The sequence below is a fragment of the Hyla sarda genome, chromosome 6 (assembly GCF_029499605.1).
Source record: "Hyla sarda isolate aHylSar1 chromosome 6, aHylSar1.hap1, whole genome shotgun sequence".
In the NCBI taxonomy this organism is placed as follows: Eukaryota; Metazoa; Chordata; class Amphibia; order Anura; family Hylidae; genus Hyla; species Hyla sarda.
This window is the reverse complement of record NC_079194.1, coordinates 149,572,059-149,584,618: the sequence shown is the minus strand read 5'-3', so window position 1 is coordinate 149,584,618 and position 12,560 is coordinate 149,572,059. Positions and strand designations below refer to the sequence as shown.

General features: G+C 44.1%; 1 protein-coding gene across 5 annotated transcripts in view; it reads left to right on the top strand.

Moving 5' to 3' along the window:
* LOC130276328 (meckelin-like) overlaps window positions 1-12,560 on the top strand; it is an 85,495-nt gene that overhangs the window by 54,486 nt on the left and 18,449 nt on the right. For all 5 annotated transcript variants that reach the window (XR_008845086.1, XM_056525528.1, XM_056525526.1 and 2 more), the window contains 5 exons: window positions 8,025-8,165; window positions 8,256-8,336; window positions 8,784-8,900; window positions 9,132-9,248; window positions 9,625-9,729. Coding sequence is in view for 4 of the 5 variants with exons in the window: in XM_056525528.1 (XP_056381503.1) it covers window positions 8,025-8,165; window positions 8,256-8,336; window positions 8,784-8,900; window positions 9,132-9,248; window positions 9,625-9,729 (561 nt within the window). In the remaining variant the exon portion in view is untranslated. The remainder of the gene's footprint in view (window positions 1-8,024; window positions 8,166-8,255; window positions 8,337-8,783; window positions 8,901-9,131; window positions 9,249-9,624; window positions 9,730-12,560) is intronic.

Below are 12,560 nucleotides of genomic sequence, written 5' to 3'. Positions count from 1 at the left end.
TATATTTAACCCCTCTCCTGATATAACGCGGGGGTTACACAGTAACCCCGCGTCATATCACGGCGGGCCCGGCGTCATAGTGAAGCCGGGACCTGCCTCTAATAGGCGCCGCACGCTATTAACCCTTTAGCCGCGCGCTCAGAGCTGAGCCGCGCAGCTAAAAGTGAAACCGAAAGTGGCCAGCTAGCTCAGTCGGGCTGTTCGGGATAGCCGCGGCTAATCCCGGCATCCCGAACAGCTGACAGGACAGCGGGAGGGCCCCTACCTGCCTCCTCGCTGTCCAATCGCCGAATGACTGCTCAGTGCCTGAGATCCAGGCATGAGCAGTCATGCGGCAGAATCGTTGATCACTGGTTTCTTATGAGAAACCAGTGATCAGATTGGGAGATCAGTGTGTGCAGTGTTATAGGTCCCTATGGGACCTATAACACTGCAAAAAAAAGTGAATAAACATCATTTAACTCCTCCCCTATTAAAAGTTTGAATCACCCCCCTTTCCAATAAAAAAAAAACACAGTGTAAATAAAAATAAAAATAAACATATATGGTATCACCGCGTGCGGAAATGTCCGAATTATAAAAATATATCATTAATTAAACCGCTCAGTCAATGGCGTGCGCGCAAAAAAATTCCAAAGTCCAAAATAGTGCATTTTTGGTCACTTTTTATATAATTTAAAAATGAATAAAAAGCGATCAATAAGTCCTATCAATGCAAAAATGGTACCGTTAAAAACTTCAGATCACGGCGCAAAAAATGAGCCCTCATACCGCCCCATACACTGAAAAATAAAAAAGTTATAGGGGTCAGAAGATGACAATTTTAAACGTATTAATTTTCCTGCATGTAGTTATGATTTTTTCCAGAAGTCCGACAAAATCAAACCTATATAAGTAGGGTATCATTTTAATCGTATGGACCTACAGAATAAAGATAAGGTGTCATTTTTACCGAAAAATGTACTACGTAGAAACGGAAGCCCCCAAAAGGTACCAAACAGCATTTTTTTTTTCAATTTTGTCGCACAATGATTTTTTTTTCCGTTTCACCATAGATTTTTGGGCAAAATGACTGACGTCATTACAAAGTAGAATTGGTGGCGCAAAAAATAAGCCATCATATGGATTTTTAGGTGCAAAATTGAAAGAGTTATGATTTTTTAAAGGCAAGGAGCAAAAAACGAAAATGCAAAAACGGAAAAAACCCCGGTCTTTAACCCCTTAACGACGCAGGACGTATATTTACGTCCTGCGCCGGCTCCCGCGATATGAAGCGGGATCGCACCGCGATCCCGCATCATATCGCCTGGGTCCCGGCGCTAATCAACGGCCGGGACCCGCGGCTAATACCACACATCGCCGATCGCGGCGATGTGCGGTATTAACCCTTTAGAAGCGGCGGTCAAAGCTGACCGCCGCTTCTAAAGTGAAACTGAAAGTATCCCGGCTGCTCAGTCGGGCTGTTCGGGACCGCCGCGGTGAAATCGCGGCGTCCCGAACAGCTGATCGGACACCGGGAGGGCTCTTACCTGCCTCCCTGGTGTCCGATCGACGAATGACTGCTCCGTGCCTGAGATCCAGGCAGGAGCAGTCAAGCGTCGATAATGCTGATCACAGGCGTGTTAATACACGCCTGTGATCAGGATGAAAGATCAGTGTGTGCAGTGTTATAGGTCACTATGGGACCTATAACACTGCAAAAAAAAAGTGTTAATAAAGGTCATTTAACCCCTTCCCTAATAAAAGTTTGAATCACCCCCCTTTTCCCATAAGAAAAATAAAACAGTGTAAAAAAAAAAATAAATAAACATATGTGGTATCGCCGCGTGCGTAAATGTCCGAACTATAAAAATATATCATTAATTAAGCCGTACGGTCAATGGCGTACGCGCAAAAAAATTCCAAAGTCCAAAAAAGCGTATTTTTGTAACTTTTTATAACATTAAAAAATGAATAAAAAGTGATCAAAAAGTCAGATCAAAACAAAAATCATACCAATAAAAACTTCAGATCACGGCACAAAAAATGAGTCCTCATACCGCCCCGTACGTGGAAAAATAAAAAAGTTATAGGGGTCAGAAGATGACATTTTTAAACGTATAAATTTTCCTGCATGTAGTTATGATTTTTTCCAGAAGTGCGACAAAATCAAACCTATATAAGTAGGGTATCATTTTAACCGTATGGACCTACAGAATAATGATAAGGTGTAATTTTTACCGAAATATGCACTGCGTAGAAACGGAAGCCCCCAAAAGTTACAAAATGGCGGGTTTTTTTCGATTTTGTCGCACAATGATTTTTTTTTCCGTTTCGCCGTGCATTTTTGGGTAAAATGACTAATGTCACTGCAAAGTAGAATTGGCGACGCAAAAAATAAGCCATAATATGGATTTTTAGGTGGAAAATTTAAAGGGTTATGATTTTTTAAAGGTAAGGAGGAAAAAACGAAAGTGCAAAAACGGAAAAACCCTGAGTCCTTAAGGGGTTAAGGGGTTAAAATCCCTCTTTTTTGACGACCTAAAACCTTCTCATTTTTCCGTATACGCTGTTTGAGGGCTTATTTTTTGCGCCGTGATCTGTACTTTTTATCAATACCACATTTGCGTATATGAAACTTTTTAATAATTTTTAATTCATTTTTTTGGGAATGAAATGTGATAAAGCATCAATTTTGGACTTTTTTTTTTTTTTTTTTTTTTTTACATTTACACTGTTCACCGTACGGGATCATTAACATTATATTTTGATAGTTCGGACATTTACGCATGCCAAATATGTTATTAATTTTTTTTTACACTTTTTGGGGGTAAAATAGGAAAAAGGGACGATATATATTTTTATTGGAGGAGTGGATTTCTCGGTTGCTCTTCATTGGGGGACACCTTACTGATGGGTATATGCTCTTGCCACTAGGAGGCGCTGACACTAGGAAAAAGTCGGCTCCTCCCTGGCAGGATATACCCGCCCACTGGAAGTGAGGTAACCAGTTTTAGCTATTGTCAGCAGGAGGCAAAAACTTTGTTTTTTTCCTAGTTTCAGTCTGAAGTTTTTCTCTCCTTTGTTGTTTTTTCTAGCGAGGGTTGACTGGAGCATGGCGCTGCCTGATCCCCCACCTGCGAGCTAGGGGCACGGTGCATTGCCGCATGGCACGTTAACCCCTCCTTGCCAACAACCAGCACCTGGCGGTGTACCCTGGGTCCGGGGCCCCCATTTTCCCCTGTTTGCCAGGCTGGCCTAAGGCAGGTGGCCCTAGCTGGTCGAAGTCTTCAAGTATACAACCCCCCTCTAACCCCCCCCACAACGATCGAGCATATTATGTCACTTTTAATCATGCAGCTTCGGCTACAGCTTCTAACTGGCGGGGGGGTTGGAGGGGAGTGCGCTCCAGGGTGTTCTGCACCCCTTTGTGGCCCATACTTTTCTTGCACTCGCTTGAAGCATCCCTATTCCTGCATCGCTGCTCATGGACATGGAGCATATGCAAACCGCCGTGGCGGGTTGTTGCCGGGGCTTCCTGTTTTCTTTGGATACTGTCGGGGGATATATTCAAGCACTCTGCTCTTAAATGTGCAAGCCCTTTTGCGTTACTGTCAGACGCTCAGGTTTTTTTGAGATTCTGCTTCTGTTAGGTCTGCCGGCCACCCATCCTAGGGGTGTTCTTGGCAGGTCATGCTTAATGATTCCCTTCTCCACAGGCTACCGCATCCGCGGCTAGTGCTCTGGATCCTGACATTCAGCAGAGGGTCTTCATGGGAGTATTCCTGCATCCATAGGATGCCTGCCGCCTTTCTCTCATCACACAGCTGTTGTATCTGCGGCTGGAGTTCCGGTACCTCACTACTGAGCGAAGTGTCTGATGGAGTGACCCGTTGTCTACTATGGACCCATACCAATAAGCCAGACGGTGGTCTGCATGGTTCCTCTGTCCCCTGCCACACATCACACGGCTGTTGTATCTGCGGCTGGAGTTCCGGTACCTCACTACTTAGTGAGGTGTCCGATGGAGTGACCCGTTGTCTACTATGGACCCATATCAGTAAGCTAGACAGTGGTCTGCATGGTTTCCTCTGCCGCCTGTCACACATCACACGGCCAATATATCTGCGACTGGAGTTCCGGTACCTCACTATGGAGCGAGGTGTCCGATGGAGTGACAGTTGTCTACTATGGACCCATACCAGTGAGCCAGATAGTGGTCTGCGTGGCTCCTACATTGCCTATCACACGGCTGATGTAGCTGCGGGTGGAGTTCCGGTATCTCTCTACTGCGAGGTGCTCAACGGCATGACTTGTTGTCCTCAGTCAGACAGTGGTCTGCATGATTCCGCTGCCGCCTGTCACACATCAATCGGCTGATGTATCTGCGGCTGGAGTTCCGGTACCTCACTACTGTGCGAGATGCCCGATGGAGTTACCCATTGGCTACTATGGTCGCGTACCAGTACGCCAGACAGTGGTCTGCATGGTTTCCTACACCGCCTGTCACACACCACACGGCTAATGTAGCTGCGGCTACAGTTCCGATACCTCACCACTGTCGTGCCCATCGGAAGGACTTGTTGTCTGCTATGGACCCGTACCAGTATGCCAGACAGTGGTATGCATGGTTTCCTACATCACCTATCATCAGCTGCTGTATCTGCGGCTGGAGTTCTGGTGCCCCACTTCTGTGCGTGGTACACGTAGAACTGACCAAGCATTTCTATCCATGTCTCCCAGGCCTCCCCGCTCTCCCGCCTATGACAAAAGGGTACTGTTATTTTGCCTGTATCCTTTTCGCGAGCACCTGGAGATGTTCTTGTTAACCAGGCTGTTATATGCCTTCGGTATTTGATCTCGGGACTGCTGTGGACATAGCCAGGTTCCCGTACCCCACTGCTGGGTGAGGGATCTGGAGGAGGGTCTCTATAGTTACACGGGATGGATGCTAGTCAGACAGTCCTTCGTCTGTTGGGTCTTCTACACCACCAGATCGCCTGTTGGATGGGCCGCACTCCCGTTCCCCGCCTTTTGTGGGTGGTTGTATGGAGGGACCCTGTGCGCTCAGGAATCCTATTCCGGTTTGCCCAGACTGTTCCGCATCACCTACTTCTATGTCGGGTCACCTACCATACTCTTCCACACCGTTGACGGTGGTTCAGTTAGCCCACTGCCAAGGTGTAGTTCCGAGTGGGTCTCCTCGGGTGGCTCTGTGGGCCTTCTACAATGCACCACATGCTGGTTTGTAGGGTTCCCTACTTACCAGGTCCCTCTCTGCATGCCTGCTATTCTGTTTGAAGGCTGGTATTTCACTTCACTGTGTTTCCGTATGCGTGACCCGGCGTGGCCGTGGTCCCTATGCCACATAACCAGACTGTGTCTGCATGCTTTTCTAATCCACCAGGTCTCTCTTTCCAGGTGACCTTCCGCAAAACGGGTCCCGGTGGGTACATGGGACCTTGTTCTACCTGTACAGTCCAACGGTGTCTGCATGATTCCTGCTCCACATACACTCTTCTTCTCTTGATTCTGCGCCTTCAGTCTTGGTTTGTGGCACCATTAGGGGATCAGGTGTGGGTTTTTTCTGAAGCCTTCGGGACTTTTTCAGCCACAGCAGCATCACTCTGTTCCCCTTCCTACGGTTGCAGTGTTCACGCGGCCTTGACTCTCTCCTCTGTTGGAGGAGTTTGTTATCTTGTATGGCCGGCGACAGCTGGTCTAGCCACCGTCTGTTGTTCGGGTCCTGCCGTTGCTCTTCTCATCCCTTTGTGCAATCTCCCTGGAAGGGCGTGTTCATCCTTCCCCTTTGTCTGTGTTAGTTGTACTGCACTGTCACCGTAGTTTTCTGGAGTTACCTTCCTGTGCCCAGTACCTGAGAGCCCTGGCTGGGTCCTCTTTTGTTTCCCCCTCCGTTCCCGTTCCGTGGGACTTTTCTTTGGCGTGCTCTGGTCAGCTCGGACCTCTGGAATCCTAGACTGGTTAGTCCTATCCTAGGCTGCTGTGGCGTGCCTTCCTTTCAGGCGACTCTTCTGCCCCTTGAGTCGTCTGTTGAGTTTTCACGGACATCTGTTTTCCTTACTCTTCACGTATGAGTCTTCCAGGTGATTCAGGAACCTCCAACTCCCATTTTGGCCGCTCCAGTGTTCTGGGATGTTCCTTTTCGGGGTCTTTTGATTTACGGGTTCGTCTTCCGGGTGCATTAGACATCTCTAGTTTCCATGTCGGTCTCTCCGGTACCCGGGATGCTCCCTTTTCATGGTGTTTTCCTTCAGGGTTCATGTCCTCCTGAGTTAGGGAGTGTTCAGGTCATCCGCATTACACCAGCCCAGCTACTGCCGCTTTGCAGGTACTCGTGGTCGACGCCTGGGACAGGGGTTTTTGGATCTGCAGCTGTTCAGGTCATTGTTCTCATGCACCAGACCTTCTGGTCTCATTATATGGCCCGTGGACGGGGGATCTTCCGGGAGCCCAATTGCAGGGCCTAGTTTGTTTCTGGCCTGGGGGCTCATCCACAGGCCTTGTGGACACGCGAGTTCAGTCTCTGGACTGATCACTTTTCTCTGGTGGTTGTTTTTCCCACCCTAGGGGACTGCTTTGGTACGTCCCATCAGTAAGGTGTCCCCTAATGAAGAGCGACCGAGAAAAGGTGATTTTTTTTTTGTACTCACCGTAAAATCTCTTTCTCGTAGCCTTCATTGGGGGACACCGCACCCACCCATTTCTTTACTCTTCGTCCGGATGATCCAATCCGGTTGTTGTTTTTTTTTTTTTATCCGAGATTCTTTTCTAGGGTCCTTCAGACATGTTCTTGGTTGGCTTCTCCTTTCTGCTTTGTGACAAAACTGGTTACCTCACTTCCAGTGGGCAGGTATATCCTGCCAGGGAGGAGACGACTTTTTTCCTAGTGTCAGCGCCTCCTAGTAGCAAGAAAATATACCCATCAGTAAGGTGTCCCCCAATGAAGGCTACGAGAAAGAGATATTACGGTGAGTACCAAAAAATTTCCTTTTTAAAAATAATTTTTACCGGCAAGAGGCAGGTAAGGGGACCTCCGGCCGCCATGCTGGATGATCGGATCCCCGCGGCAATTCTGCGGGCGATTCAATCATCCAATTTAAGTGCCACACTGTTGCAGATGTCGGGATCTGTATTGATCACGTCATCTGAGGGGTTAATGGCAGACATCAGTGCGATCGCTTATGTCTGCCATTACCAGCAGGTCCCTGGCTGCTGATAGAAGCCAGCACCTGCCGCACATGATGCAAGCACCATTCCGGTGCTCGCGTCATGTATAGGATGTAAATGTACGTCCTGGTGCGTCAAATAACAGGACATCAGGACGTTCATTTATGTCCTATGCCGTTAAGGGGTTAAAGTCAGAAAAAAATCTATTGTTTTCTTTTAAAGAGTACCTGCCATCAAACCATATTTTCTAAACTCAGATTGTATTTCCTAACTACTCCTAACACCCTTTCTGCCCTTAAAAAAAATTCTGAGCTTTAAAAAGCTCTATTTCATACCTTTCCCTTCACTCACAGTGGGGGGAGATTTATCAAAACCTGTGCTGAGGAAAACTTGGCCAGTTGCCCATAGCAACCAATCAGATCTCTTCTTTCATTTTCACAGGCCTACCTAAAAATGAAAGAAGTGAGCTGATTGGTTGCTATGGGCAACTGGGCAGGTTTCCCTCTGCACAGGTTTTGATAAATCTCTCCCATTGTGTGAGCTCCCGGCAGGAGAAAGTGGGCTTTCCCCAGGAGAGGCAACATCACTGGAGCCTGTAAGAGCTGTGCCTCGCCATGCCCTGCACACACTTTCTGAGTTTGGTCTTCTGCCAGCCTGGGAGGGGACCAAACTGTTTGACTTGCACAGGGAACAGAACAGAGCCACCTAGTGGCCATTTTTTCAATCACATTAAAAACATATAAAGGTTGAGAATTTTAACAGCAAGTAAATAGCAAAGTGTCTTATAATTACATAAGGAACAATGTATTAAAAATTTTAAGTTTGGTGATTTTTTTTTTTTTTTTAAACATCCTTAGGTTGTTGGCCTCAAAAACATTGCCACAAAGGATCTGAACCTGGACCTGAACCCATCTGCTGGGAGCTATCAGGCCCCAATGAGTGTGATTCTGAGATTTGGAATGTCTGCTTCCATGTGGCTGGCTGTTGGTATCGTGCAGGTCAGTAAGAATTGCATTGTGGGATAGAATAATTGGGATATAGTGCAGTATGGGGTCAGTAATTTATCTCTCTTTCTTTATTCATTCAAGGTTCTATTCTTCATCATCATTTATGAAAGATTCTTTGAGGATAAAATTAAACAATTTGTGGATTTGTGTTCTCTCAGCAATGTGAGTTCTTTATTAGCCGTTTTGCGTCACTGCCCATAAGCAAAACAAGCTCTGCCAGTTGTCCCCCACCTTTATTGTGATTTAATGTTTATGTCCATAACCATGTGCCGATTTATTTTAGATAAGAGGCTCTGTTTTTATGATTTGAATAATTATATTATTCTGGATTCCTGCAGCTACCAGTAAGCTAAATATATAGACAGCTTTCCACTGTATTCAATGCTAGCTGTATAAGTCTTAGGAATGACCACCCCAAATTGCACCAAACTGATATTTTTAGCCTATCCTACAAATAGGCCATCAATATAAAAGTCTTGGAAAACCCCTTTACAAATTCTTTTATACCTCATAAATGTACATTTAATATTTGGAATCAATTATTACCACAGGATTATAATAATCATCTGGGGAGGAGGATATTTTAATAATTTGTTAATATTCCGGCAGGTATCTGTTTTCATCCTGACTCACAAGTGTTATGGATATTATATTCACGGAAGGTCAGTTCATGGGCTGGCGGATGTTAGTATGGAGACCATGCTGGACAACCTGCGCAAAGAGGAGGCAAGTGCAGTCATATTCCAAACAAAGTAATGTTCTAGTCTGGAGAAAATATTGTGTTAGCTGTTTACAAACTGCCTGTCGTGCTTTGATTATCCTGCAGATCCCCTACATTGCACAATATATGTCCGGTTGGTTGCTACGGGTTACACAATCTTATATTTGGTTATTAGGTTAATAATAACAACACAAATGTTATTCTTTTGTTAAAGCAGTTTTTTTTCTCTTGTGCAGGAAAACTTGTGTCCCTTGAGAGGATTAGAGCCCAGCTCTGACCTTCAGACATTTGAGGTGTTATTGAGTGAGCGGGTCCGGGAGCAGTATGAGAAGATCTTGCAGCCGTTGTTTGAAGTAAGGAACAATTTGTGTTTTATAGATAGGTGCCACTGGGCCCTTATACCTGGAGCCCTTGGGAAGCTCTGCCATATAAGTGAATAGCAGCATTATAGAAGTTTGGGTGAACAATTGTGTTATTGCTCTACAAATTAATATTTAAATGAGTTGTCCAGTTTGTCGTATGTATGTTTGTTAGACAATTTTGGGGGCTACTCTACTTCTTCTTCTGAACATCTAGTAATTTAGATTATGTTAGTTCTGTGCCAGAATCTTGGAATTTTTTAATCATTTAATGCAAGGCTAAAATTATTTTACTGTAGATCCAGTAGTGGTCAGGTAATGGGTCCTCCCTAATAAACACAGCAAAATATTTTGCCTCTCTTTGTTTCAGGCTCCCAATACTGCAAAAGGAGGCAACAATAAGAACCCAATGTTACAGCAAAGGATAAAAACCTATTACACCATTAACCGTTTCCTGTCCTGTTTCCTTGATCATGTGAGTCTGCACTCTCTTCTAACAAACGTCTTAAAAGGGTTACAGGATTTTCATAATGGGGGATGGGGTAAGGTTCTACACTGTATGGTAAAGAGGTTTCCAGTAGGGATCGACCGATAATCACGATTTTGGGCATTATCGGTATCGCCAATTACCTTGCCGATAAGCTGATAATGCCCCGCCCCCAGCACCGCACCCACCGCACCGCGATCGCCCCCCCCAGGAGAGAACACAGAGGAGTACTATCAGACAGGAGAGAGCACAGAGGAGTCCTGTCAGACAGGGGAGAGCACAGAGGAGTTCTATCAGACAGGAGAGAGAGCACAGAGGAGTACTATCAGACAGGAGAGAGCACAGAGGAGTACTATCAGACAGGAGAGAGCACAGAGGAGTACTATCAGACAGGAGAGAGCACAGAGGAGTCCTATCAGACAGGAGAGAGCACAGAGGAGTACTAGCCCACCCTCACTTACTGGACTTTGTACATGCCTGTGCTTCAGCTTGAACAAAGCCATGATTTTATAAGCCATGATTTTTATGAAAAGGAAATAACATTTTCTTATGAAGTATATTAGAAAGGTTAATGTTTTGCCAAGATTACAATATACAAAACGTTTTTGAATCTGACAGTGCCCATTTAATCTCACAGCCTTCTTTTGCGTAATTGCGAGAATTTTACTAAACATCATGTAAAATTTCCTTAAGCCACCCCCCCTTTTTTTTGTATGGATCTGGAAGCATTGGATCTGTATATTGGGGAGATAGACCAAAACCTGTATAGAGGAAGCGTGATGCAGTTGCCTATAGCAACCAGATTGCATTATTTATTTTTTAGAGGCATAGGCAGAAGAGAAAAAAGGAAATATATTCTTCAGATATATAAATGAAAATAAGGAATAACTCAATTTAAAACAAAGAAGGAATGCATGTAAAATTGCCTCAATTAATACTTCTGTTCCGATTTTACAGAAGCTAAATTAAGGTAAAGGAGAAGAACTAATGAATCTTTTGATGCATGTGTCATTACACAGGAGTAGGTTTTAAGTCAGCTGTCTAAAGTTAAAACAAATAAGTCATATGGGCCTGATTGGGATACACCCAATGTTATTAAAAGAGCTTGGAGGTTTACTAGCAAAACCGTTTACAGATTTATTTAACCAATCGCTGGTAACAGGAGTTGTCCCAGAAGATTGGAAATTAGTAAATGTTTGGAGGATTTGGGCAGCTATAGCCCAGTAAGCCTGACATCATAGAAGGGAAATTTATGGAAATCATACTAAAGGATAGGATTGCGTAACATCTAAAATCCCATGGATTGCAAGATGAAAAACAACATGGGTTTACTTCAGGGAGGTGGTAGAAGTGCAGTTGACATCTAGATTTTAGTAAGACTTTTGACACTGTCCCACATAGAAGACTTATCAATAAACTGAAGTCTTTGTGCTTGGACTCCCATATTGTTGAATGGATTAGGCAAAGGCTGAGGGAAATACAACAGATGGTTATAGTCAATGGAGTATATTCAGAGCAAGGTCTTGTTACCAGTGGGGTACCTCAGGGATCTGTACTGGGACCAATTTTGTTTAATATCTTTATCAGTGATATTGCAGAAGGTCTCAAGGGTAAGGTATTGGTCTTGTTGCTGATGACACAAAGATTTGTAACAGGGTTGATGTTCCTGGAGGGAATCAACATGGTAGAGGAGGAGAGTATATTTAAAAGAAGAAAACTACTACAAGAGGACATAGTTTTAAATTAAAGAAGCAAAGGTTATGCAGTAATATGAGGAAGTATTACGTTACTGAGAGAGTGGTTGCATGGAATTACCTTCCTGTAGAAGTGGTAGCTTCCAATACAGTGAAGGAGTTTAACCCTTTAAGGACCCAGCCAATTTTCACTGTAGGACCCGGCCATTTTTTGCACATCTGACCACTGTCACTTTAAGCATTAATAACTCTGGAATGCTTTTACCTTTCATTCTGATTCCGAGATTGTTTTTTCGTGACATATTCTACTTTACGTTAGTGGTAAAATTTTGTCGATCCTTGCATCGTTTCTTGGTGAAAAATTCCAAAATTTTATGAAAAAATTGAAAATTTTGCATTTTTCGAACTTTGAAGCTCTCTGCTTATAAGGAAAATTAATATTCCAAATAAATTATATATTGATTCACATATACAACATGTCTACTTTATGTTTGCATCATAACGTTGACATGTTTTTACTTTTGGAAGACACCAGAGGGCTTCAAAGTTCAGCAGCAATTTTCAAATTTTTCACAAAATTTTCAAAATCAAAATTTTTCAGGGACCAGTTCCGTTTTGAAGTGGATTTGAAGGGCCTTCTTATTAGAAATACCCCAAAAATGACCCCATTATAAAAACTGCACCCCCCAAAGTATTCAAAATGACATTCAAAAGGTTTGTTAACCCTTTAGGAGTTTCACAGGAATAGCAGCAAATTGAAGGAGAAAATTCAAAATCTTCATTTTTTACACTGGCATGTTCTTGTAGACCCAGTTTTTGAATTTTTACAAGGGGTAAAAGGAGAGAAATCTTCCTAAAATGTGTAGCCCAATTTCTCTCGAGTAAGGAAATACCTCATATGTGTATGTCAAGTGTACGGCGGGCGCAGTAGAGGGCTCAGAAGGGAAGGAGCGACAATGGGATTTTGGAAAGTGAAATGGTTTTTGTGGGGCATGTCGCATTTAGGAAGCCCCTATGGTGCCAGAACAGCAAAAAAAAAACACATGGCATACCATTTTAGAAACTACACCCCTCAAGGAACACATCAAGGGGTACAGTGAGCCTTAAAACCTCACAGGTGTTTGA